This window comes from Plectropomus leopardus, chromosome 15 (genome assembly GCF_008729295.1).
Source record: "Plectropomus leopardus isolate mb chromosome 15, YSFRI_Pleo_2.0, whole genome shotgun sequence".
Lineage (NCBI taxonomy): Eukaryota > Metazoa > Chordata > Actinopteri > Perciformes > Serranidae > Plectropomus > Plectropomus leopardus.
In genome coordinates this window covers 10671402-10696839 of record NC_056477.1, presented here as the reverse complement: position 1 = coordinate 10696839, position 25438 = coordinate 10671402, and the positions used below count along the sequence as shown (strand labels likewise).

At 39.3% G+C, this 25438-nt stretch overlaps 3 protein-coding genes across 3 annotated transcripts in view; 2 read left to right on the top strand and 1 right to left on the bottom strand.

The window, feature by feature from the left end:
* Positions 1-392: 392 nt before the first annotated feature.
* agt (angiotensinogen) lies at positions 393-5478 on the top strand. Its single transcript, XM_042502815.1, has 7 exons — positions 393-530; positions 1790-2238; positions 2367-2733; positions 3081-3205; positions 3319-3467; positions 4671-4827; positions 4913-5478. Exons 2-7 carry the CDS (start codon positions 1822-1824, stop codon positions 5087-5089), a joined length of 1392 nt encoding a protein of 463 aa, XP_042358749.1. The 5' UTR covers positions 393-530; positions 1790-1821; the 3' UTR covers positions 5090-5478.
* A 424-nt stretch (positions 5479-5902) lies between these two features.
* Positions 5903-19613, bottom strand: cog2 (component of oligomeric golgi complex 2). The gene is made up of 18 exons (XM_042502648.1): positions 19441-19613; positions 18364-18525; positions 17506-17571; positions 17338-17418; positions 16990-17093; positions 16082-16190; positions 15638-15817; positions 15400-15524; positions 14388-14514; positions 14123-14262; positions 12473-12534; positions 12244-12395; positions 11450-11635; positions 11219-11291; positions 10232-10374; positions 8403-8542; positions 8022-8205; positions 5903-7187 (listed from the first exon to the last, which is right to left on the bottom strand). The coding sequence occupies exons 1-18, from the start codon at positions 19495-19497 to the stop codon at positions 7089-7091; spliced, it is 2190 nt and encodes a 729-aa protein (XP_042358582.1). The 5' UTR covers positions 19498-19613; the 3' UTR covers positions 5903-7088.
* A 1184-nt stretch (positions 19614-20797) lies between these two features.
* The window catches only part of pgbd5 (piggyBac transposable element derived 5), a 29660-nt gene continuing 25019 nt past the window's right edge, over positions 20798-25438 (top strand). Inside the window, exon 1 of the mRNA XM_042502284.1 lies at positions 20798-21469. Coding sequence (XP_042358218.1) covers positions 21121-21469 — 349 coding nt within the window. The 5' untranslated portion in view covers positions 20798-21120. The remainder of the gene's footprint in view (positions 21470-25438) is intronic.

Here is a 25438-nt window from a genome sequence, read left to right as displayed (position 1 = left end):
GTACGAGTACATTCATATCATAACAGCAGAGGTGTACAGAAGTGAAGGCATGAGTAAAATAGAAAAATAGAAGCAAAATAAAATTACATGAAAATCATTTCTGTCCCTATTTTTTTCTATAGATTTAAATGACTCAGGTTTGATATTTTTTGTCTTGAACCTTGTTCAAAGAACATGTGAGTCACTCTCAAACACAAACAAGCTTGGATGTCCCTCTGCTTCCCACTCGTCCTTTGTGGAAGTTGAGCCCTCCTTTCACCCCCTCAGGATGTGCTTGCATCATCCTCCTAAAGTCAACATGTAGAGGGACATTGGGTGGTCTTTTTCTGTTAGACCTATTTATCTATAGCAGTGGTGCGTCAGTACAAAGCGGGGTGTAAGTCATGACAGCAGAGCCCCTGACTCAATGCTCCTTTGGTTAATCAGTAACCAGGGTGGGAGCACCGCGGCGGGCTGGCAGGGTTAAAGTGAGGGAGCAGAGGAGCCAGGACCTCATTCAGCACCTCGCTCAGCAGCAGCAGACACACACGGTAAGAGCAAACTTTGACTTACTCTCAGATATTGCCTTTTGATTGTGCAGTAGAGTGAATGTACAAACTTTTCAGAAATGAGGATAAATACTTGGAGGCATTTATTGGATGTGACTAAAACCAAAACATAATGTTTGAAATATCTAAAACATTATTTAATGTAAGGGTTATGTATTTCGTAAAAAAAAAACCCAGCACAAATAAGTTTCTACGTTAAGAGAAGGTTATAATAAATCAGATCAAACTGTCAAAATTCTGGATCTCGACAGAAAACATCAGTGATAATGAATTAGGCATGTTTTTTGACCTGCGTCATTGAGTCACCGGGTACACAGGTGGGCTGGTTGTGTTTAAGAACATTTGAGTGAACTGGGTTTTATTGATAAGAGACCAAGGCCATGTCCTGTGGTACATTTCCACATAGAGGAGAATCCAGTGTTTGCTCAGGTCTTCCAAGAGTCCATCAGTCCACATTTTCTGCATGTTCAACTCAAAGGATAAAGTCCTATTTTTGCATAAGAGCACTCACCAAAATTACTCTGCTACATGGACATTTGGGTTAACTCATGAAGAGTGTTAATGTAGGAGACAAAGTTACGCTGCATTCGTTCCAGCAACAAAATAATGTGAAATACGTCAATTCATTTTTTGATTATAGACTTAATGTGCATGTAAAAGTTTGTTTTGCAATGTCTTTATTCTAGTTTATGAGTTTTTTTATTTGTACAAGTATTACAACATAAATGCAGACAAATAAGTATCATATTTTCCAATCACAGTGTACAGAGTTTGTGTTAATGTGTGGTGACAGTTTGGTTTGATGCTGGCCTGAGCACACTCAGTTTGTGTCCCCTGCATTAACAGGATCCGAACAAACAACAAACAATATCTAAATGAAACATCCATCTTATTTTAGTCAGTGAACGCAAATTTGCACACAGACGCATGTAGATGCGTCTTCATTATCTATGCGACCTCTGCTGCAGAGGGTAATGCCTTCTCTCATTCACTGACCAGCAGGAAAGAGGCAACACAAAGAGCAATCAATCCATCACTGACATGCCGCTCTATGTCTAATGTTCCTGCCAGCCAATCCTGTCACAGACGGAAAACCAGATTCAGCCAGATTTCTGACGAAAAACCACACTAATAGCGTTGTAGCATTCACAGGTCGCCCAGTACTAACTTCCAAAGAGGCAGTTGATGGGCTGATACACTCGAGGTTACTCATCATTTTCTAAAAATATCTCCCTCTACAGAAAGAATAAGGTGACCACCAATAAAAGGTAAAATGAAGATACTGCACTCGCCTCTCGCAGCCCTCCTACTCTGCTGCTACCTCTCAGGAAGCCAAGCCAACCGCGTCTACGTCCACCCCTTCCACCTCTTCGCCGCTGAGAATGTCAGCTGTGAGACGCTGCAGACACAGACGTCCAAGCCCCTGGAGACACTTCCTGTAGCCCCGCTTGATATTGAAGTCCTGACACCAGACAGCAGGGACCCATTGAAAGTGGATGCACAGAAGCAGAACATCACAGTAAGGACGGCGGTCCTAGCAGAGCTGTTGAACTCTCTGGGCCTGAGGATGTACCAAGCTGTCAGCAGCAAGCAGCGCAGCACCAACACACTCCTCTCTCCGGTCAACACCTTTGGATCCCTTGTCACCTTTTATCTAGGGGCGTCCAAGAAGACAGCGAGCTCATTCCAGGTTTTTGATTTGTTCTCATTGTAAAGATAAAGACAGTAACATCTGTTGATCCTTTAATATTTAGAATACAACCCAAACGGCTTTCTGATTAGATGTTAATCTTTCCGAATTCACTCCTTTCCTTCCAGCTTCTACTTGGCCTGAGCAGCGGCACCGACCGAGAGGACTGTGTGTCCTTGGTCGATGGACACAAAGTTCTAAAGACCCTGCAGGGTATCAACTCACTAGTGGACGACGGACCCAAAGATGAAATCACCACCCAGGTGTGGACCTTCACTCGTCAGGATGCTCAACTCTCCGGGGACTTTATTCAAGGCACACAGGACTTCTCAGACACATCGTTTATCCGCAGCGTTGACTTCTCCAAACCCGAGGAGGCCGAGCAGCTGGTGAACAGCTTTGTGGAGAAGACATCAGATGGGAGGGTTAAGGGCATCTTCAAAGATTTGAACTCCACAACTGACCTTCTGTTTGTTACTTCCTTCAACTTCCAAGGTCTGTTTCTTCCTCTCTTTTGCTGATACCTCTCTTAAATTGATTTTAAAGAATACACAAATTAACTTTGTATTGTGGGGATGTAAATAGATACCACATTTGAAGACTTCAATCTTAATCACAATGCTAGAATGAGAATATTCAATCAAGTCTGATGCCTTTGATTATGACTACAGTCAAATTTGCAATACAGAAGGCTTAACACACAGTATATGTGTCCCAGGTAAACACACTAAGATTTCTGCGGTTGCTGAACTGAAATCCTGTAGATAACAATGTTTATAGTTCCAACAAATACCTCACCATTTCGCAGTACTTGAATGCATTCTTTGGTTGTGTCCGTTTAGGCAACTGGAGGACAGCTTTTCAACCAGAGAAGACGTCCATGCAGGAGTTTCACGTGGATGAAACAACCACAGTTATGGCTCCACTGATGACCCACACGGGTCAGTACTACTACCTGAACGATAAGGTAAGTCTTAGTTGTTTACTCATTTGTGTATTTCTGTTCACCACATATGAGGAGCATCAAACTATGAAATACACTTGTGTAAGGATTTTTTAATTTATTTTTTTACCATAAAGGTACGGCAGTGCACTGTCGTGAAGCTGTCTCTGAGCAAACGGTCCTACATGTTGCTGGTCCTGCCTCATGAAGGGGCAAACCTCCATGAAATTGAGTCTAAGCTGCTCACTGACGTTATGTCTGGCTGGTATCAGAGCCTCCAGGAAGGGTGAGTATTGTGCTTTTTTAAAACCTATAATAACAGTATAACCTTCAATGTGTAGGCTTTAGTGCCATCCTTGACAATAATAGTATAACCTACTTGACAGTGGTGGGAGTAGTACTCAGCTTTAATACTTTAAGGTCTAATGTGTAGGATTTAGTGCCATCTAGTAGTGAGGCTGCAGAACTTAAACCTGGCCCATGTGCCAAGTGTATAGGAGAACTATGGTGGCCAGTATAAAAGCTGGAATGACCCTATCTGTCAGTGTTTGGTTTGTCTGTTCTGAGCTTCTGTAAAAACATGGCGGACTCTGTGGAGGAGGACATACTCCCTCTGTGGATAAACAGCTCATTCTAAGGGAACAAAAATGCAATGATTATTATTTTCAGATGATTTCCAACCAATGATCATTTTTGCCAATAGATGCCCCTAAATCCTACACACTGGGCTTTTAAGTTAAAGTAGCAATACACAAAGTAGAAATACTCTGCTACAAGTTTAAGTCCTGTGTTCAAAATCCTACTGAAATAAAAGTACTAAAGTGCTGACGTCAAACAAAGGTACTCATTATGCAGTGTCCCATTTCAAAATAATATGTATTACATTACTGAATTTCTGTTATCATTATGTGGCTTAATTTATTACAACAAATTATTAGTTGAATTAAATTTGTATTCATAATGTGAATTTGTTGAGTACCTGACTTTCCCAAATAAGCGTAGTGCTTTCAAAAGTACATTAGTGGTTTCCAAAATGTAGTGAGGTAGCATGAACAGGAAATACTCAAGTAAAGTTCAGGTACCTCCAATCGATCAAATTTTGAAATGTGTTTAGGATCTGATGGTATGTGCATCGGCCAACCTACATCATAATAACTTGACAGCTGTTACAAATATCAACAAATCTTAATGGGTTGTATTATTTTTCAAAAACAGAAACAGTAATTTTTATCACTATTGGTTTTTGAGATATATTTCAGTAGAAACAGAGCTCCTTGGCTCACTATATATGCCATTTTATTGGCTTTAAGTTTATTTACCTTAGCAAGTAATTGTCTATCAGTCAGTCAATAACATTTTATCATATCAATGTAGAGCATATGAGGCATTAGATTTTAGGGGAGCAAGAGTCAAGCACAGTCTCATTTTGGTTCAAATATTTGTCATCTTTAACCTTAAATTCTGTCTCCCTCTCTGTCCACCCACTCAGTCTGTTGGAGCTGTCCCTCCCAAAGTTCTCCATGTCTTCTGTTACTGATCTGCGTGACCTGCTGACCAAAATGGATCCTGAAATTGAGGCAAAACTGATGGGCTCCCAGGCCGATTTCAACCAACTCAGCAACATCAAACCCTTCACTATCAATAAGGTGAACTATATGACTGGACATCTTGTCATATTACAAAAAACACTCACTGTGTACATCATTAAGCGATCTCTCTGTGTCCTCTCAGGCGGTCAACAAGGTGATGTTTGAGATGTCCGAGGAAGGAGCAGAACTCCAGGACAAGATCCAGGAAGCGGGCATCCCTCTGAAGCTGTCCTTCAACCGGCCGTTCTTCTTTTCTGTCATAGAAGGAGATTCTAACGCCATCCTCATGCTGGGCAAGATCACCAATCCTACACTGTAAAGCTATATAGTACTTAAAACTCATTTAGATCACACCCTTGTTTTCCGACTGAAATGATGTCCACATACAGTACATGAGTAATGAAGTACAACCTCACTCAGGAGGTTACATATTCAGCAGTGTTGTAGTTTTCATCACCTATCAGATCTCTCCAGAAACCCTGTTTCAGTATTTATGAAAAGCTGTTACGTTAAGATGACTTGTTTGCAAGCAGCCTGAAATTCCTGATTTTTTTTCTGTAAAATTTATTATAGCAGAGTTCTGTACAGTATTTTTCAGTAGAGTAGGTACAGTAACCACAATTCTCTATGATGAATGACTTGTATATTGTAACTAAGAGTTTATTTTTGTTTTGTTGTGATTTCTGAAATAAAACATTTGTATCACAATAAATGTTATTTTTAATTGTGGTTTCAGACAAAGTCATTAACATTTCAAAGCTTTAAATAAATGAGAAACAATTTTGTTTTTACCCAGATCGAGAAAAAAATGACTATTGATAGGTTTTGCTAACATACAATTGCTGTGAGCGTTCACCGCAAGTGATTGGCCAACCACGGCAGCAGCTACAACCCATATAGTTTGTGGTGTGGTGAAGTCAAGTGCGCAGACGATAACTGGTATAACTTAACTGGTATTGCAAACAGTGTCAAAACTGGGAGGAGAAACAGAAAAATTTAGACGATTATTTACTTTAGGAAACATCTCATCAACTACTGAACATCAACTCATTTTTATTTAGCCAAAACATAAAATTAAAATTTCTCAGATAATAAATTTAATATGTCTCATCCTGTTTCATCATGCCTCTCATTGTTTTTCTCATTTATTTGAGCATTACAATCATATTAATTATTTGACAAATGATGGAGGGTCCTTCTGTCGTGATTAACATACATTTGCAGCTAAACCAAAATATAAACAAATCTTTATGACTCATAAAAGAACAGACTGCAAATGATTCAAAAACTTCAAAATTCAGTTCAGTGAATACTGCGCAGATATTAAGAGCAATGCACTTTCTTTTACAAAACCCCGAATCCACATTTTATTTATGTAGCCATCTGCAAATCAAAAAATCTTATTTGATGCCTGGTTGTGAATATGGTCATTGTGGCAGCAGTTTTTACTGTATAGTACTACTCACTCACACTGAGGGTCAGAAAAATCCAGAACAAAATCTAAAACTAGTTATTCAGAGTCAAATTTTATTTTTCCTTACTCCACAGTTTGACTATGATTGGTGTATTAATCTGTAGCATCTATTTAATGACTTTTTGGCATGTGCACAATAATCAGAGTCCTGTGGCTTTGTAGTTGGAAAAAGATGAATGCAGTGGAAACTTGTTGCTAGATAATGACATTTATATTAAAATGCACAAATTCAAAACTATATCCAAAGTTCTTTTATTTTATTCCCAAGTTAATCGTGTTAATTAAATTATACAACTTTGATTTTAACAAAAATGTACATGTTACACATTGACAGACTTGTTTATTTGAGATGAATCCTTCACCACATAACAGAAATTAGACAAATATTGTTTGATTGACGTTCTCTCTTTACAGTTTACAATTGAGACTCTTGGTATGCAACATTCAGGCCCTACATATAATGATTGGTGCAATATTTTTGCATAGCATTTCATGCAGTCCCTTTAATCCACAGTGCTGAAAGCAGAACTAATGATGATGCAGTCTCAAACACAGAGGTTTTTTTTGCTGTTTCCGACAACAATTACAGCATGATATGTCCCAAGACTGACAGGTTCCTGCTGTTGAAATGTTTCTGAAGTCTACATTAAATAAAGATATTTTTGTACAAAAGGATTTCAGTAGTGTCAGTTTTTGCCCTACATTCTTCCTGGTCTGATAATCATAAGCAGTTACCAGACCATGACTTTGACCCAGACTGGGACAAATGTGGGGTTTTTTTCCATCACAAGTCTTCAGGCAATGCAGCGTGTTAATGCGTTTCACTTACTATGGACTCAACTTTTTACTGGTTCTGTTCAGCCAGCTCACGGGCTTCTTTCACCAGGTCCATCAGAGTGGAGAACATGGAGATGTCACTGGGCTGGAGACCCATCTTTTGGATCTGAGACAAGACAAGAGTGTCAAGAGTGTCAAGAGTGTGAGAGTCAAGAGAGTCAAGAGAGTCAAGCATCGCTAGAGAGAATAATCAATAGTGTTACAGATGACACTGAAGTTTGTTAAAGAACTTAGCAGTTTGCAACTCCAGTTATCTTTTGTCTAGATCATCAACCGCAAGGGCCAGAATTTTGCAAGCAAACACTGTGTGGACTGGACATTCAAATAAGAAAATAAAAAATAAAAGCACGAAGATATGGCACAAGCTGCCTTCCATTCATAAAGACAGGAAAATGTTTCAGCTTCACCTATTCAATCCGCACCGAAACAGTGTTAATCAACAACACGAACCAAGTCGACCCACAAAACATAAAATCTATGCATTATTGTAGCACAATTGTAAGGACTGAGATATGTACTCAGACAAGGAATGAACATTGCAGCACGTTTGTGTGTGCTTGAGAAAGACAGGAAGGAAAAGAGAATGTGAAAGGAGGACTATTGCACAAAATGTTTCTGTAAAATAATAATAACTTTCTCAGAATATTAAAATATTTTGAAGTAAGCTTACCTGAACCTGGCCTGGAGGCTATGGGTTGACCACGCTCTACTACTCTCTAATACTAAGCTGCCAGGTGGATTTCTAATGTTTTAGTACCAAAAGTCAAACATGCATAATTGTGGCTGGTAAATCATTCCTTATACTTTTTCCTTCAAAGATTTTGGAAGGTTGCTTCAATGTAAGAGGAAAAAATGCCAGATATCATAACTGGAACGGAATTTTTTCCCACATGTAATTATATGTTTCTACACGTGTCTGCATCCATCAAACGTCACCTACCTGTTCCCCCAGGTATTCCACATCCAGTGCAAGTTGAAGTCGTATTTTGCTGTCGTCTGTGGGTCCACCGTTTGCTCCTGCTGTAGTAGTCGTGCTCGCACCCTTTCTGGCTTGCTTCAAACGCTTCAGACTCTCCTCCATCTTTCTGACTGAGCTCAGCACCTCTGAGATGGTTTCATAGTACCTGAACACAAGAGAGAAAATTAAAGTGTGAAATACAAACTTTGTATTTTGCAGCTGAAAAGATTTATAAAATGAAATAAATACAACTTCCAGAGAGAAATACAGTATTTCAAAAGTATTAAAAGGAATAACACAGCCTATATCAATGCTTCAGCACTTCATCTGGGTGTATTTATCTTTGCAGGTGTGTTAGGGTACCTCTGTGTGCAGTCAGACAGTGCAACTCGCAGCCACTCTTGTGCTGTAGAGGGTTTGACCAGTCCCGTTGAGTCAGTCAGTAACTGATGTAATGGACGTAAGGCGTTGTCCATGTAGGCTGATGCACGTACTGGCAGATCCTAAACATGTTAGTGAAGTTAGTAGTAAAGACACAGTTTTAATACTTGCTTGTGTTAAGGACTGCTGTTAATAGAAAACTGAATTTAAAGTTCAGTTTTTTGTTCATGTTGAGGATATGGAGGGGCTGTTGATATTCTTTTTTTAAACCTTTGTATCTCAAGAGCTTCAGACATAATCCTTATTAAGCTCTCAAAGTAAAACAGTGTTTCAAGCTACATTTTCTGAATGCAGAGCTATGCAGTGGCCATGCATATCACAATTGCTTAAAGTTTAAAGTGTGCACTGTGCAGCTCCATTGCACAGTAAAGTATGAATAACGTATCAGAGTCAGAATCAGCAGAAATTTAAGCAGAAATTTAAGCACTTAGATGACATTCAGGAACAATAAAACCTGAGAGACATCCTTATTTGACAGTTATTATCAGTGTGACTGTGTGCTGTATGCTATCAGTATTTCCCCTGTATTCACTCTGTAATTGTGAGTCCCTGTTGTAAGGAATTTGCAAATGATGCTAAAGAAAATGTTAATGAGGAAACGCATTATCCTAGATGCAACTACACAGGTTTACCACACATTTTCATGTACAAAATTTCAAAACTTTTATATTGCTTTTCAAGGACCTATTGTTTTTCTTTTCCTGCTTGACAGCAATTATAATATCAGGTAGCTGGCATACAGGGAAAGAAGGAACACAGGGAGAAAATGAAGAAACGCATGTGATGGTAAAAAAAAACGATACACAAGCTACATTACATCAACAGCTTAGTAAAATAAATTTGCCATTGTTATTTTACATGATCCCTGGAAGATTACTATAACAATAATTACACATAATAAAATTCCGTGACTTTTCCAAAACTTTCACTAATTCCATGACTTTGATAAGCCTGGAAAACATCATTGAAAAACTTCATGACTTTTCCAGGTTTCCCATGACAGTGAAAAACCTTACTATAGGCTAACCTCGATGGAGCAATTGAACAGGAACATACAGAAAAAAATGAAAAAACAATATTTTTTAGTAAAAAACAATCAAAGATTTTTAAAAAGCCAGGCCTTTTAACTATTTGAAATGGCGTCATATCTTTTGATATGAAATATGCCAATGTTTTATTAAGATCGTTTATGTTTCTTGAGGTTGGTGTACATGCAACCTATTTTGCAAAGTCTCTTTTATTGTTGGTTGCCCATTAGTCATCCTGCACGCTGGTGGACACGATATTCACAATGATCCCCAAAATATAAATTCATTACAATCAACTAATTGTCGTGGGGGTTTTTTCATTGCGATCTACAAAAACATCTTATATTGTCCAACCCCTTATGTGAGGCACATCAAAAGGTGCCCAGATTTATGCTGAAATATTATTTATTTCAATAATATGCCATGTTAGAGTGAATAATTATGTCAAACTCAAATGCCATTCATGTACATGCATAATCACTCCAAGTTTCATCAGAATCTGGCCACTCAATGTGTTTCAGAGGGTGAAATTCTGACATTTAATTATAATATTTCCATCAGAGAAAATGGATATGCCACAACACAGTTTCAAGTGCATGAACCCTCAAGCTTCCATCAAATCAAACAAAGAATGCTCCTACTGTTTCCTGCAAGATATGTCATGAGTGAATGTTATATGATGACATATAGGAGAGATACGTACGTGTTTGCAGCTTCACTGACCTTATTAGTCCTGCGGTAAAGCCGTGGAACCTCGGAGGCACTCTTCAGGAAGCGGCAACTGCGTTCAGTCAGATGCTGGGTCATCCTGGTGTTCAGAGTGGGAATGCTGCTTGACAGACAGGCCTTGGAGTCTGTTAGAGCATCTGACAGAGAAGAGAACACTTGTAAATGCAAAAGTGAACAGTCTGATGCTAAAGTCAGAGACAGCGAGCAAGGAAGCCCAAGGGTCAAGGAATAGTAATATTCATGACTGAGATGTTGTCTTTGAAGATGTCATGCTCAAAAGCCTGTTGGGGATTGAATGGCTACATCTGTAAATGTCAGTGAACACTAGCATTCAGGTTTGCATTGCTGTGTGTCTCTTGGCATGTTTTCCAAAAAAATAAGATCACATCAGATATAGCAAAGTAATCCCTATTAATAACAGAGATATTCTCCAAAACAGACTCCACTAATATTACAGATTGTATCCTGAGAAAGATCAAGGTGTTATATACTAATCTGAAAAGAAACACCTGCACATATTGCAGAGTAGGATTTAGTTTAGTTTAGTTGTAAAAATTCAGGTGTGTAAGGCATGGTCAGGGATAACACCTTAAAAGGCATAAGATATGTCAACCTTTGTCCCTCATTTTCCATCAGTACTTTCACTACACAACAAAATGGAGATAGCTCTTCAATATCCAAATCTGGAGACACACCACCACAACATACCACATCCCAATAAAAATGACCATGACCTTATTTGGAGATGTTATCCAACAGCCTGTTTGACATTTTCTTGAAGGCCTGTGGGTTTGTTCCACTCCGCAGCACCAGCACAGATAGAAGTAACATCACCCATCAGGATTTTGAATCTTTAAAGGTCCAGGTAAGCTAACCTTGCTGTGGTATCATAGTTATGAACTTCTTTGAAGATCAAGCAAACACTACAAAAGGTAGAAAAACTCTTTAATGACTTCCATATGCACTGTGTGGGTATCTCACCTTCAACAATGGCAAAGTTTTTAAATCCAATGGCTTCTAACCGCTGTCTGACCATCTCTGACAACTCTGGTATCTAAGAGAAACATGAGCAAACTATTAGTGCGGAAACAATAAGAAAGTTATCAAAAGGAGACACTTTGTCTGATGTAAAAAAACAGAAAAGTCTCAAAAGTAATATATGTAAGTAAATTGGAAATACATATAAGTATTTTTTCATTTGTGTGTGTGCACCTGCTCCTGCAGCTTCTGGATGTCTGCTGCAATATAGACCAGCTGTTTGGTTGAAAGGGAGGCAGGACTCCCGCTCTCACTGCCACCTTCATCCATTGACGTTCGGCTGGAGGTGGAGGAAGCCGAACTCGGCAGGGGCCTGGTTGGCTCTTTGGTCACCTCAGGGGGTGGAGTCTTCGTCAACACCTGTGTAGTGACCGGTGAAGATGAGAAAGAAGGGCAAGCAACAGCAAAACAGCAATTCATGTGCATACTATTCTTAAAATTATATCTTAAAGATCCAGTGTGTACGATTTAGTGGGCTATACTGGCAGAAATTGAATAATATAATTAGTGTGTTTTCTCAACAGAAAAATCACCATAAAATAAGAATTGCTGTGTTTTTGTTGCTTTAAACTGAGCTGTTTATGTCTACAGTTCCTTGTCAATGGACATCCACGTGTTGCACTGCCATTTTTCTACAGTAGCTCAAAACGGATAAACCAAATACTTGCTCTAGATAGAGCCATTCAAGTTTTTGCATCAGCCACCCTCTGCAGCCACAGTGTTGGAGAAACACTGATTTGTAACATGAAACTGCTTTATTGAGTGTTTTTACTGGTTTAAATCACATGGTCAATTTGTTTTGGAGAGGAAGAGACCTCTACAGATAATTCAGCTCAAGGTAAAGAAAACCTCCTGAACAATGAACACCGGAGGAATGTTAACCGGGAGAAGTTTCAGCTGGTAGTAATCTGCAGTCCTCACAAATCCCTCCCTAAATCTTACACACTGCTCCTTCAAATCAAGTTTACCTCATCAAGGAACTTGGCATATCGTGCATAGAGCTGCAGCGTGAGCTTCCAGAAGCGATGGGCCAGAGGTGACAGGTAAACTCTGTCTAACCAACATCTCATGAGGCAGGACCACAACACCTCAGATACCTGCAGGTGGTATGCACTGCCAGCTGCGCATGAGCAGATACACAGTTACTGCAGGTAAAGTATTAGATACACACTGATGTTCATGATGGAAAATTCCTACCTGGTGCTGCCTCTAGTCCGTCACTGATGGCATTTTCCAGACTTCCTGCTATTTCCTTGTATCTGGAAAAACAATCAATGTGTTATCAGCTCATTTGTTGTATCAGCTCTAATAAGTACATAGTCATGACGTGAAAGACAATGTGTGCTTTGAAAATTATGGGCTTTCCAGAAAAGCTGACATGTGCAGATTTGAGTTGTGAAATGAGGTCACAAGCCCTGATCATTACAGTGAGCTCGTGTTTGCATGGGAGGAGAGGAGATTGAGAAACAACCTCTTTACTTTTTCACACAAATCAATGGCCATTCAGTCAAGGTCCACTGTCATGTTTATGGGCTTTGTTTGATAATACGCTGACACACATCCTCAGTTTACATTTCGCTTCCTGTCATCATTTTGCATCAAACTCTCACCCATAAGCAATTTTCCAAATTCCTGTAAAAATGGGCTTTGTTCAACTTGTGGACGTTTGCCAACTTGTCTTTTTTTCTGCCTAAAACATGCTGGCAGGCTGCAACTTTAATCAAGGCTTGTCTCTTGGGCCGTTAAAGTGAGACAAGTCAATTCTTCAAAACACAAGCTGTGCAGAAATTCTACCTTCACCAACGTCTGACTGTATTCATTCAAGATGACAGGTCCAAATTCAGAAGATTAAAACACACCAATTATTCGCTGCCTGCAAGTAAAATTAATTAACCATAGGTTGTGTGTATGTTTGAGTTTCATTCAAAACCAAAATGTCCATTAGCCTGAGGAACAGTTTGACATAATACAGAGTATTATATATAGTATAATATAATAATAATAATAATAATAATAATAATAATAATATATAGTAGTATATGGAGTATTATGCTTTCTTGCCAAGACTTAGATAAGAGGGTCGATACCACTTTCAAACAGTCAAAGACTATCCAGTGACATTAAAGATCCCATGAAAATGAAAACTTCCACCCATTATCTGCCTTTTTACTCCACCTTACCAGTAAAATACAGAAGTGATTCAAAAATCTCACTAATTGTTTTAAAGCTTTAACAAGATTATCTCTGCAATGCATCACCAACATGCTAATTGCACATTGTGCCCTCATGTTATTCAGGACACCCATACAACAACTCCAGTCCCTCATTCATGCTTCAAAACTAAAGCTGACCGAGCTTTACCTGTTGCTGCCCCATGGCTTTTGTGAAGTCCACTCTTCACTTATTCCTTACGTCCTTGGACCAGCTTTTAATGTGTTATTGGTTTAATTCCATTTCTCCCAACTTCCTTTTTTATTACTTTGACGTTGATTTTATGTTAGTTTTCGATTTTATTCTATTTCTGATACTATTTTTTCTTGCCTTCTCTCTATTTTTGTTGTTATTGTACCTTTTATTTTTTAATCATGTATACCTGTATTGAGGCAGGGTCAAATTCTGTTGCTTTTAAATGTGATGAATAAATAAAGATGACATGACTTGACCTTCAAGCACTACTAAACAAAAAAGTGATGAACATTTGATTACCTTTCTTATGAATATACAGCATATTGAAGCCTGCAGTTTACAAAATGTGTAAGTTTCTCTGGAAAAAGATGTGAGGGAGGCACTGGTGTGATCTATAGGCTGTAATATGTGGAGTATAAACTGTATCAAGGTGATATGCACCGTAGCTGAAAGTAGACAGGCAGGTTCCATTTGTTGTGGAAGCTGGTATACGAGGGGTGAACTCTCAGTCTCTTCACGCTGGCCTGCGAGCTGCACTGACGCTCAAACCGCCGCACAAACTCCATACTCGCACTGTAACGCTAAAAAGAAGAGTCAACAAAAAACACACACAAGTGAAACATCTAAATCTCACACTCAATTAAGCAACACAAAACTTTTCCTAAACAAGTGCATGTAAATACAAACTGTGTCACTGTGGCTGTACCTCATAGAATATGTCAGGGTTTCCAGGGTTGAACAGGTAGGCCAACCTCTCCTCGATCCCTTTAATCATCTCCGGCCACACAGAGTTCACAAGGAAATCATAACCTGGCACGATGTCAGCTTTGTCACTGAGGAGAGAGGGAACATCAGCATGTTAATATGTTATGATATCTTCTACTTCTGTCACTACTACTAAAATAAATGTGCACATCTAGAAGCACAAATGTCCAAATATGATATATATGAATAATTAATGCATGGTGATTATATTAATATATGGATACAAACTTAATAAGTCACGAATTACAAAAACTCCATTGTCCACAATTGTGAAAATGTGCCTTCAGGTTTACCATAAAATACATAAAAGACATGCCCTAAAACATAAAATTAAAAAAAAAAAAACAACAACACACTCCATGACAGTGACACACATTCATGCAAATAAAATTTACAATAAATTAATATTCATGCAGAATTATCATGACATGCATAAACCTGCAGCAATGTCTCAGGAATGTCACCAAACACTGATATTTTTTAACATGATGATGTGGTAGCACAGGTATGAGTTCCCATATCGTTTATCACCTTGACAGCACATGGGACAAAAGATTTCATGTAGATATTTCTATTTGCTGCTGGTAGTATATAACACCAAAAATTCACTGTGTAGTGGATGAGAATGGCAGTTAATAATTCTTTAAACGTAACTTCTAATGAGTTCTTCGTATATGCTTCCTAGATGCATTTGTGGCTTCCCTATAATTTTTGAGGCCATGTTCACTATATTCAGCAGACTGTTCCTCCTCTAGATGTTCAGATTACCATATAACATGATCATGTTCAAAAATATCAAAGTGTTTGGTCAATATGCTGAATGCAAAAGCTCTACAGATGAAAGCGGATAATTTGCTTTTCTAATAGAGGCGAGAGGATATCAAAACACAACAAAGAGTTGCTTGATGTGTGCATGCTTTGAATAAATTAGTCTCCATGTTAACATCTAATACCTGGATATGGCTCCTCCAGTGACCTCTCTAAGCAGCCTACAGTGATGAGGAACAAACTCCAACAGTCTCGAGTACATCAACTGAAGACCATTTGGACTGGACTTCACCACCTCCTCAATGATCACCTCAAATAAGGAAAGGAGAAGAGAGGATATTCTGTCAAAGTTATCAACTAATAAGGTGAAAAATCTAAAATTTCCCTGGGATCTACAGTATATCTAACGTGTGGTATGTTTACCTGGTCCATGTATGGCTTGACCAGCACCTGTCCCACCAGGGCTTCAGCATCGCGAGTCTTGTCTATTGTGGCGTAAGTCCTCAGGCAGTGACGCACCATGTCCACATTTGATGTTTGTAGACCCTCGATAAGCACGCCTTCCAGAGACTGCTGCAGCATTGAGGTGATCCCTGCAATACGCTGCCAGAGGACGCAACCAAGTATAGAAAATAGAATATATTCCAGCAAACAGACAGACCAAGTGAATCATGAATCAATGCAAAAACTGCAATCAAATATTTTAGAGCTATTTTCTGCGCCTTTAGCAGAACCACTGGACAGAATCTGATTATCTTTGTCAGTTAATTACAAGACTGATGGACTGACAGAACAGACAAACTGACTGATCAACTGAGTGGCTATTAATTTATCTGCTGTCTGACTGATTGAGTCGTTTATACTTACAGGTCTGACTTTGTCCAGCAGGGGCATGCCTTTGCTCTGTACAGCGTGGAACTGCAGCTGGTTGAATTCTGTAGCAATCCTCTCCAGGATGTGACCTGCTAACAAGGGACTGTACATAGATAGATAGACAGACAGACAGACAGACAGACAGACAGACAGACACAGGGTCACACACAGAAGCTGAGTGCTACATCCCAGCTCACAAATTAGAAGCTTTTCGCACTGCAGCTCCAAAAACAACCGATGTACAAATGCATGCACAAACCTGTAGTTTATTTAATTTGTCTATTGATAGACATCATGTTTGTCATACATGATTAGGCCAAATGTTGAAATGCAAATATTCAAACTTCCATAAAATAACCATTATAAAAACTGACTTACGTAGTAACAGGCAAAATTGAGGATTTTTATGAGATGTGGGCAGATTCTTAGATTTTATGATGGACTTAACTGTGTAGATGCCGGCATTTGGATAAATAGGCTCTGCTGTCTTTACTCCGAGATAGCTTTTAACTTATAGTAAACTTTTTTATTTAGTCAACAAATTATATTTCTTACATTTTTGATTTAAATATATTAAGATGTGCATGTGAACATTGCTGTATAGGTAGATGTGTTGTTGTTTTTTAATGTATTATTATTATTATTATTAACTTTTTCATTTAAGTTAAAATTTTATTGTATTTTTAATCTATAATTGATACGTTAAACTAACTTTTCCCCCTTACAGAGATTTATTATAAGGGATGGGGTTTGTGAATGTTTGTTCTGTTAATTTGATTTTTTCATGAACAAAAAAAGCCAATAAACATGATGTCAAAAAAAGGTAAATAACCACTCCACAGTCTACAACAAATGATCTACCATGTGATGCCAGTGGGTTTGTTGGCATGTGTGTTTCCCACCTGCTGGTTTCCAGAGAGCTGGATTCCTTGGAGTTCTGTGAGTGAAGGATCTTCTCAATCTTCTCCACTGAGCGCACCACCTGAATCAGCCTCAATACACACACCTGATGGACAAGACATTAAAAGGAAGATGATAACTGATGCTGGTGGTGTATTATAAGTTGAAAAACTAGTACTGCTATAAAATAATTATAAATACAGGTCAATTGTCTGTATGGCACCAAATATAGTGCTCAATTTGGCCATACTAGATTTTCCCAGTGTGTTAAGGTGATCATAAAATATATTTAATGAAGAATACAAACATGATCCAATGACGAAGTCAAGCAGAAGAATGAGGAAGCAAACCTTTTTTTTCTGCAGATCTTCCTGTTTGGTTAGCTGGTTGTCTATAGCCAGAATCACTTCACTTACACAGGAGCGCAGACTCTGCAACAAACAACAGCCAGAAACATGCATGAACACTCTGTAGACTGGTTTAATTAAAGCGTACAGTATATTTAATCAGACACGTACCATGACCTCCTCTCGTAACTGTCCCAAAGGCACAGAAAGCTGATTTAGAGCTTTGTCCATCCCCACCTGAGATGAGGGAGCAGAGATTAGAAACAGTCTGCTCTAAAGTTTTCAGATTTACCTTTTAAAAAATAAGTGTGGTGTTCATCCTTTCATTTTTCCAGAGAATATCAAGAGCCACCAACTGTACTGGATTTTTGGGGCTGATGTCGATAATGATGCTTGAGAAAAAATGTAGATAACAACCCTCTGATATTGCTCTATTATTTCACAAAAAATTACTTGGTAATAGAGCTGATTTTAAACTGTTGGTACAAGATAACTGTTAAACACAACTGACATTTGAATTATATTGAAGAGAGATTAATAAAAACATAAAGGGGTAGCTGAGGGTCAGGAGGTGGAGTGGGACATCAGAAAATCGGCATTTCAATCCTCAACATCAAAATATATTTGGGCCAGATACTGAACCCCAGATTGCTCCAGATGGCTGTGCCCTCAATGTATGAGTGAGTGTGAACGTCTAAACTAAGTAGCAGGTGGCGCCTTGTATGACAACCTTGACCATCCATGTGTGAATGTCATGCTTAGTGTAAAAGCGCTTTGAGTAGTCAGAGGGCTAGGAAGGAAATATAAAAGTGCAAGTTTCATATTGTGTGTGATAATAAGAACTAAAACATTTGCACACATTGATCCTGACAGTTGAAATAAAGGTCTAGCTTGCTTTCCAGACGCTATAACTAAAAGGGAATGTAATAGACCTGGTCACTCATCTCTAGATGCCCACCCTGTCTCCTGTGGACTACAAGCTGCTTTTTGCAAAGTCCAAAATGTAGAACCACATTAAACACAACTGACCAGGTTTGTGGAGAGGTTGACAAAGTCAGCATAGTCCTTGTTAATAAGCTCCACCATGGCCGTTTTCAGCAACTTATAGTAAAGCTCCAGGTCCTCCCTCATCTCCTCCAGCTGGACCTGCTTTCGACACTCCGCCACAAACTGGTCAACGTCAAAGTCATCCTGCAGGCAGAGAGACAACAGACAGCAACATCAGACACACCAGAGAGACACAGTAACATTTATTTCACGACAGCATCATACATAGATAGACAGATAATTTATTTGTCCCCGTGTGGAAATTGGTTTGCAACAACAATCATTGATATTTCCATAGACTGACATACAAAAGTAATCACATCAGTAAACGTACCACTCACTTACATTGCACCTTAAGTATTAATTTGTGAGACAGGACAGAGGAAGACGTCTCACTAGACCAGTTGGACATACAGCTTATTATTTGTGCGTGATTAAAACTTTAGTGACTAGTGGGATAAAGGACAGTTGGGATCTGTGTTTTGTAAAGAGGGGGGCAATAACGTCGGTTGGTATTGGCAGGTTAAATTTGGAGTCCAGTGGATGCCTCTAGTCACCTATGATGATTTTTGTCTTGTTAATAACTCTGTCTCTATAAATCCGTCCAATATTTGACATTTTAATCCCGGGCAGTTACCTGGCAGTAGTTACTGTTTTCCCCACAGTCTTTTTCTATACCTCAATAGTATACAACACCATATATTGTCACTAACATAAAATGGAGGGAGAACATCGAGTTAGCTAGTGACTGATATACCGAAAAGACAAACGCATCATACAGAATGAGCATGTTACTCACTACAAACGTCGTCTGCTATTATAGTTTATGCATGGTAAGTTATCGTTAACGTTTGACGTGTCCGATATAAACATTACCTTGACTGTGATTCGAGTTTAAACACTGAATAACTGAATCAAGTATCTTTACTCAATAACAAGCAAGAAATGTTGAAGAAACAGGAGCATCCTGTAGGAACAGTCAACTAGCTAAATGCTAGCTAGTTACAGCATAACTATGGCGATATAGTTAGCGCGTTAACAAACATAAAGGATTCTTACCTTCATAAAAACATCCTTGTCGAAGCACAAGGAATCTGGCCCCTTTGGCAGATTCATGTTTGATTATAAAACAAAAAGGCGCCAACATACACAAAAAATAATGTCAGAAGCTTCCAGCTAGCCGCTGCTAAAACCAGGCTTCCGCAAACATGGCAAGTGCACCAACGAGGAAGAAAAGACAGGAGGACCTTCTTCTTCTTCTTCTCTTGATAATGTCAGGAGCACCACTAGATAGGTTACCATAAAGCCACAGCGCCCTCTAAAGGCAAGACGAGGTAAACGTATCGTGGCCAATTACCAATATCATGGTTCAATTCAAATGTTAAATTAACAAAATAAAGTGAACTAACTGCACTGTAAATACAAAAGTCTAATGAACTTTAAATTTGATTCCATTGAATATAATGGATGATAAATTCCTTACAGGATTACATGTTGGAGCTTGAGGTCATATTGGATTTGCACATATCATCATGTATCATATCATCAATATAATCAGAATCAGTGATACTTTATTGATCCCCAGAGGAAATTTTGATTTGTCACAGTCCGCAAGCATACACAATTATAGAATTAGGAAGTGGCTGCATGAAGAGAAGACATTAAAATATAACAAACCAGAGAACATTAAATAAAGATACACAACATTGGTTAGCTCACCACTTAAATGACATGACAATCTGTCTTACACTGACTAGAGATTATTATCAAATACGTTTGATAATGTTTATGATCAGCAATACAGGACGTTAAATACACATGGGTGCAATCATGTCTCCATGACAAGGCAATAAAGGGTTTATAACGACCCTGCCAAACAGTAACTTCTGATAACACATCCTGTGTTTGATAGGTTTTTAGCTCAAATGAACTGATGCGTTTTAGTTACCAGTGACAATAACATGAACATCTTACTATGCATATATGCTTTGTGGGAAGGTTGTTGTTTATTATTATCATTATCATTATTATTATTATTATTATCATAAGTATTTTATCATTATTATTGGGCTATTATTATTATTTTATGCATTGGCATCCTGCGAACATGTCTTATTATATGTGTTATAATATTAATGTTGTTTATTTTATATGGGACATTGTATTTTTGTCACATCGATCCTTTTATGCTATCCTTCCCTGTGTCCAAAATTTTATTCTAATAATATATGACCATTAATCATGATGATTTTTCCACTCTTTATCTCCAGCAGCTCCACCAGCCGCTCCTCTCTAAGTTTGGATGGTGAAATGCATCTCATTGGACGGCAGGGCTGGGCTGTGCTGTCAGGTGATGCAGCGGCAGCCACTACTCTCTCTATTTTCCTCTCTTTGTGGAGAAATCACTGGTCTCTCAACCCGGATGCTGTGCCACAACTATCGATAATTTTGCCCAGTGCGCAGCGCTGTAGGCAGAGCGAGGGGGCGGAAATATTTCAGTACCCTTGAAGCGGACAGCTCTTCCCGGATCCACACGCGTCTGACCGCCGGGCTCCGCATCCCGAGCCTGGAGGGCAGAGAGGACCATCATTCATACCCAAGATAGTGGAAGGTGCCCCATTAAAGGCAAACACCTCCCTGCTCGTGCAAGATCGTGACCACTCGCACGCCTCTGGAGCCGTAGTGGCAGGGTGAGAAGGAGGGAGGAGGAAAGAGGGAGCAGAGCATCACCACAGAGAGATGGCGGAGTGCGGGCGGAAGGCGCTGTCTCTCCTGGAAGCGGCCCGCTCCCGGTACGAGAGCCTGCAGATATCGGACGACGTGTTTGGCGAGTCCGGGGACGACAGCAGCGACAACCCCTTCTACAGCACCTCCGGGGACTCCGACTCCGACAACTACATAGCCGAGGTGGGCGAGGAGGACCAGCAGCACCACCACCAGAAGAGGGGGGATAAGGAGAGCCGCGGGGGAGCAGGGGGCGGCAGCGGAGCCGGTCCTCCGGGCTCTCTGTCCCGGAGTCAGGCTGAGGAGGAGGGCTGGACGGAGACGCTGCAGGATGTCACGGTGCCGCCGTTCAAAGAGACATATGGTGAGACGTGATGCACGACAGCATGAATAAGGTCATTTGTGCAGCGGAGAAGAAGTGTGTGTGTGTGTGTGTGAGGAGAAATAGTGCAGCTCAGGTTTTTCAGGTCATGCAGTACTCTCTATCTGGTGCCCAAACAGCACACAAAAGCCTTTTTTTGCTTTGGAACAACTGGATGCTTGTCTCCTTTTGTGTGTGAGTGAGTGACACTGCATCGTTAATTGCTGCAAATGCTTTAGCCTTTGATACTTCACCCTTTGGTGCTCTGGTGCACATGCTGTCCTGTGAGAGGGTGTGTGTCCATGTTTCAGGGCAGGGCATGCTGTTTAATTTAGAGAACCAGCATGATGTCTCCCCTGATTGTACACTTACAAACACACATCGCTTAACCCTATGAAACCGGAGCAATTTGGCTTGATTTCTTTAAAAAAAAATAGAAATAGGGCAATGAGCAACTTAAGAAATGAACCAAAAAATTGATGAAAAAGTTAAGACTACAAGAAAATTACCTGAAAATTGGCACAAAAAAACAACAACCACAAAAATAAAATTTAATTATTTCCTTTCCTTTTGAATAATGCTGAAAATAGTGTTTATTTTTCCCTTTATTCCCATGTTTTTGAAAGATATCAAATTAATTTGCTCTCGTTTCAGAGGTTTAAATGCTTGTGAAAGGTGTCTGATCACAGCACAAGAAAATTGATGATCCAGGTTTCTTAAAGCATAATGTAGTATGATGCAGAATACATACACACACATGCTTTGTCCTCCTGCACCAAAAATTAACACATCTTATAACTGTAGTAAAATGAGCTCATGGCACTCTGATTTGCACACTTTCTCTTTGTGTGTGTCCCTGAATCGTGACAGTTAAACAGCACTGGGCACCCACACGGCTCCGTCTTTCTTTGTCTTATTCTATCTTTGTGAAAAATGCCTAAAAGCATGTTCTCATTCTGTTTAAAACCCATCACCATTAGAACAGTTTTTATCCATTTATCTATCACTAAATACAGCATGATGCATTAGGGAGTGAGGTTTGGGTTTATAGTGCAGCACCTTCTGTCAGGCTTCGTTTGGATTTGTCCTCCTCTCCTATCTCTTCCGCCTCAGCTGAAGCAGCAGCGATAGGTGGAAATGCCAACCTGGATCCACTGTGACATGCTGAACTGTTGCACCCTCGGAGGTGAAGCAGCATATGGCTGTAGCAGATATGAACCAAGCTGCTCAAACATGACATAGAAACACACGTTGGAGTATTCATATGCAAACTGATAAAGCACAATATTGTGGCAGAGTCAGGAAACCACTGGAAATTAAACAAACTGCAGTGGTTGTATGCAAAGATTTGTTTGCAAGCATTTAATTCGTTTTTTTTGTCCCCAATCCTGATCCAATTCATTTGATACTGAGTATCTGTCGACACCGAGTCTCGATTCACTAGTACACCTGCACAATGTACACTTCAAGTACTTTAAAGTTATAAAAATCAATCCAGTATCTATGCTTGGCAATTTAATAACTCTGCAGTGCAATACAAGATAAAATGTCTGCATCTAACAGTCCCTAAGGTGTTTTATTTTATTTTATTTTTACATAAATAACAAAAACAAAATAAAAATATTTTATATGGCTTTTAGCACAATTTCACATAGTGCAGTATTTGTTTTTTCAACAAAATAACAAAGTAAACACACTGTCTTCAAACATTGCCCTCAAGTCCCCGTAATGCAGCATTGTAATAAAAGTACAGAACACTATAAATGAGTAATATAATCACAATTACACTTCAAAGTAATGTTATAGCCGAACCTTAACCTTCCCATTCACATTAAATAAAAATCGGTCACAATTCCTCTTATTACAGAAAACTAGTTCATTAAGAATAAAGCGGTGTAAAGGCTTTAGTTGAACATGAAAAATATCAGTTTCTATTTATTGGAGTAGCCATATTACAATAAAACCTGAATATCTGCTGCAAACTGTGCTCTCTGTTTACAACACCTGTGTGCACAAAGGATCTGGCAGTGCGCATGCTCAAAATAACCAACCCTGACCCCTCAGATCCAATCAGGACACCTGCACTGTTAATACTAATATAAAAATTCACTATAAAACAAATGAGCCGATACGATGATTTAGATAGAAGTTTTTCATTGTTAGGTGCACTGTTGGTATGGCGCTCAAACTGAAGGTGGTGGCCTGTCCCAGAAAGCAGGATTACTGAGCAGGACACCAAACACAACCTGGAACAGCTCTGTTTACTTCTGTCCAGATTTGGAGGGTTTTCAGCCAGACCGGTTATCCAGCTAACTTCAGTAATCCTGCCTTGTGAGACAGGATGCAGATATGGGGCCTTTTTCAACTGTCATAGGAGCTTCTTTGGTGATGTTACAGGATGTTCTGCACATCCAGCTCTGCCATGCTTTATTTGACGTTTTATTGCTCTGTTGACAAAAGCTCAGGAGGCAGCAGGTGTGTCTGTCTGCTTTACAGTCTGGTCTGGTTTGTAAAGATACAGTAAGTGCCTGTTTGCAGTGTGGGTGTGGTCCCACCATCTTGCATCATGATTAAGAGCTGCCTGACTGGATTGATGGCAGGACTGCCAGGGAGCATAATCACACTTCAGACCTCAAGGTACCAAGAGCGTGAGCTGATTTTATCGGCCAAAAGGAGTAAAGATTGACTGCATCCAGGGCAGCAGCATATCTACATAAATATGTTTCTCCAACAATTTTAATGGGTTGGGAAGCTACTTAACCCTTTGTAACCCAAACATATTGGCTTGCTTTCTTTCAAAAACACAGGAAGAAGGCAATGAGCAGCTTAACAAGAAATAACCCAAAAACGAAGAAAGAAAAAAGAAACAGAAAAAAACAGAAAAAAAACCAAAAAGAGACAAGAAAATGACATTAAAAGGTGAAAAAAAAGTTTTTTAAAAAAACTCTCCAGTATAATTTTAAATATAGAATTCTAAAAATAGCTTTCTGAACATTTTTCCCCTTTTTGGATAATTTCCCCACAACTAATTTTCAAGTCATTTTTCTTTGCATTTATTTATTGATTATTTTATTCATTGTTCCTTGTTTAAATTTTTTTTCCCCAAAGATGTAGCAGAATCAAGGACAAAATTTCTCTTTTTAAACTTGGTGTAAAAAAAGACCAATAAATCTACCCTCCGCTACCTTTTTGTCTTTAATTGACATGACAGTTATAGTGTGAAAAGGGGATAGAGAGGAGATGACATTTTTAAAAGAAATCAAATCATTTTTTTCAGATTTCATAAGTTTCAGTGCCTGTGAAAGGTGTCTTAACTTTGTGCAAAAAAGCTAATGTCAATCCAAGTTCTAAAGGTTTAAGCCACTAAATCAGCCCATGGTGGACTCAGTATTTCTCTATCTCCCCACCTGTCTGGCAATTTTTTTCCTCACCTGCCTGCCTGTCTGTCTTCCTGTCCATTACCCTGTCTGTCTCTGTGTCTCAGCGGTGACGGTGCTGACACAGACGCAGTGCTGATGTGACAGTTGCACTCCTTGGAGACTGTGCACCCCGTACATAAATCATCAGCCAACGTCAGAAAACATCCAGTCAACCCCATGCAAACTCTTAAAGACTCTGAGTGGTTTGGGTTTGTTTACAGTTAGAGCTGCAACTCTTTCACAGTTTTGAATCAGAAGCAGAGGTTTGAGTTTTTCACTTGAAAATGTGATTTACTCAGCATCGGGTTCATAGGTGATGTGATACGTTCATGTCACCGAGAGACCGTTTACTCTGCAGTGGGGTTGTGGCAAAGGACCAGGCAGAGGATTACGGAGCATATATCCACATCTTAGATTATATAACCACCTTATCGTGATGTCCTAGGGAATTAAAGAGCTATTTATTCATTCACTTTGCTGAGCGTGTCTGATAGATTACTAGTACTCTCCATATGTCAGTTTGTCCGACTGTTTGTCCTGTCTGCAAGTTGTG

What these genes read in the sequence shown, in the direction of transcription:
- agt (XM_042502815.1), top strand. Translation starts at nt 1,822, where the DNA reads ATGAAGATACTGCACTCGCCTCTCGCAGCCCTCCTACTCTGCTGCTAC. An exon ending in ACTACTACCTGAACGATAAG is followed by an intron (nt 3,206 to 3,318) that starts GTAAGTCTTAGT and finishes TTTACCATAAAG; the next exon opens with GTACGGCAGTGCACTGTCGT. An exon ending in AACCCTTCACTATCAATAAG is followed by an intron (nt 4,828 to 4,912) that starts GTGAACTATATG and finishes GTGTCCTCTCAG; the next exon opens with GCGGTCAACAAGGTGATGTT.
- cog2 (XM_042502648.1), bottom strand. Translation starts at nt 19,497, where the DNA reads ATGAATCTGCCAAAGGGGCCAGATTCCTTGTGCTTCGACAAGGATGTT. An exon ending in AGCTCTCTGGAAACCAGCAG is followed by an intron (nt 16,191 to 16,989) that starts GTGGGAAACACA and finishes ATCTATGTACAG; the next exon opens with TCCCTTGTTAGCAGGTCACA. An exon ending in TGGAATACCTGGGGGAACAG is followed by an intron (nt 7,188 to 8,021) that starts GTAGGTGACGTT and finishes GTCTTGTCTCAG; the next exon opens with ATCCAAAAGATGGGTCTCCA.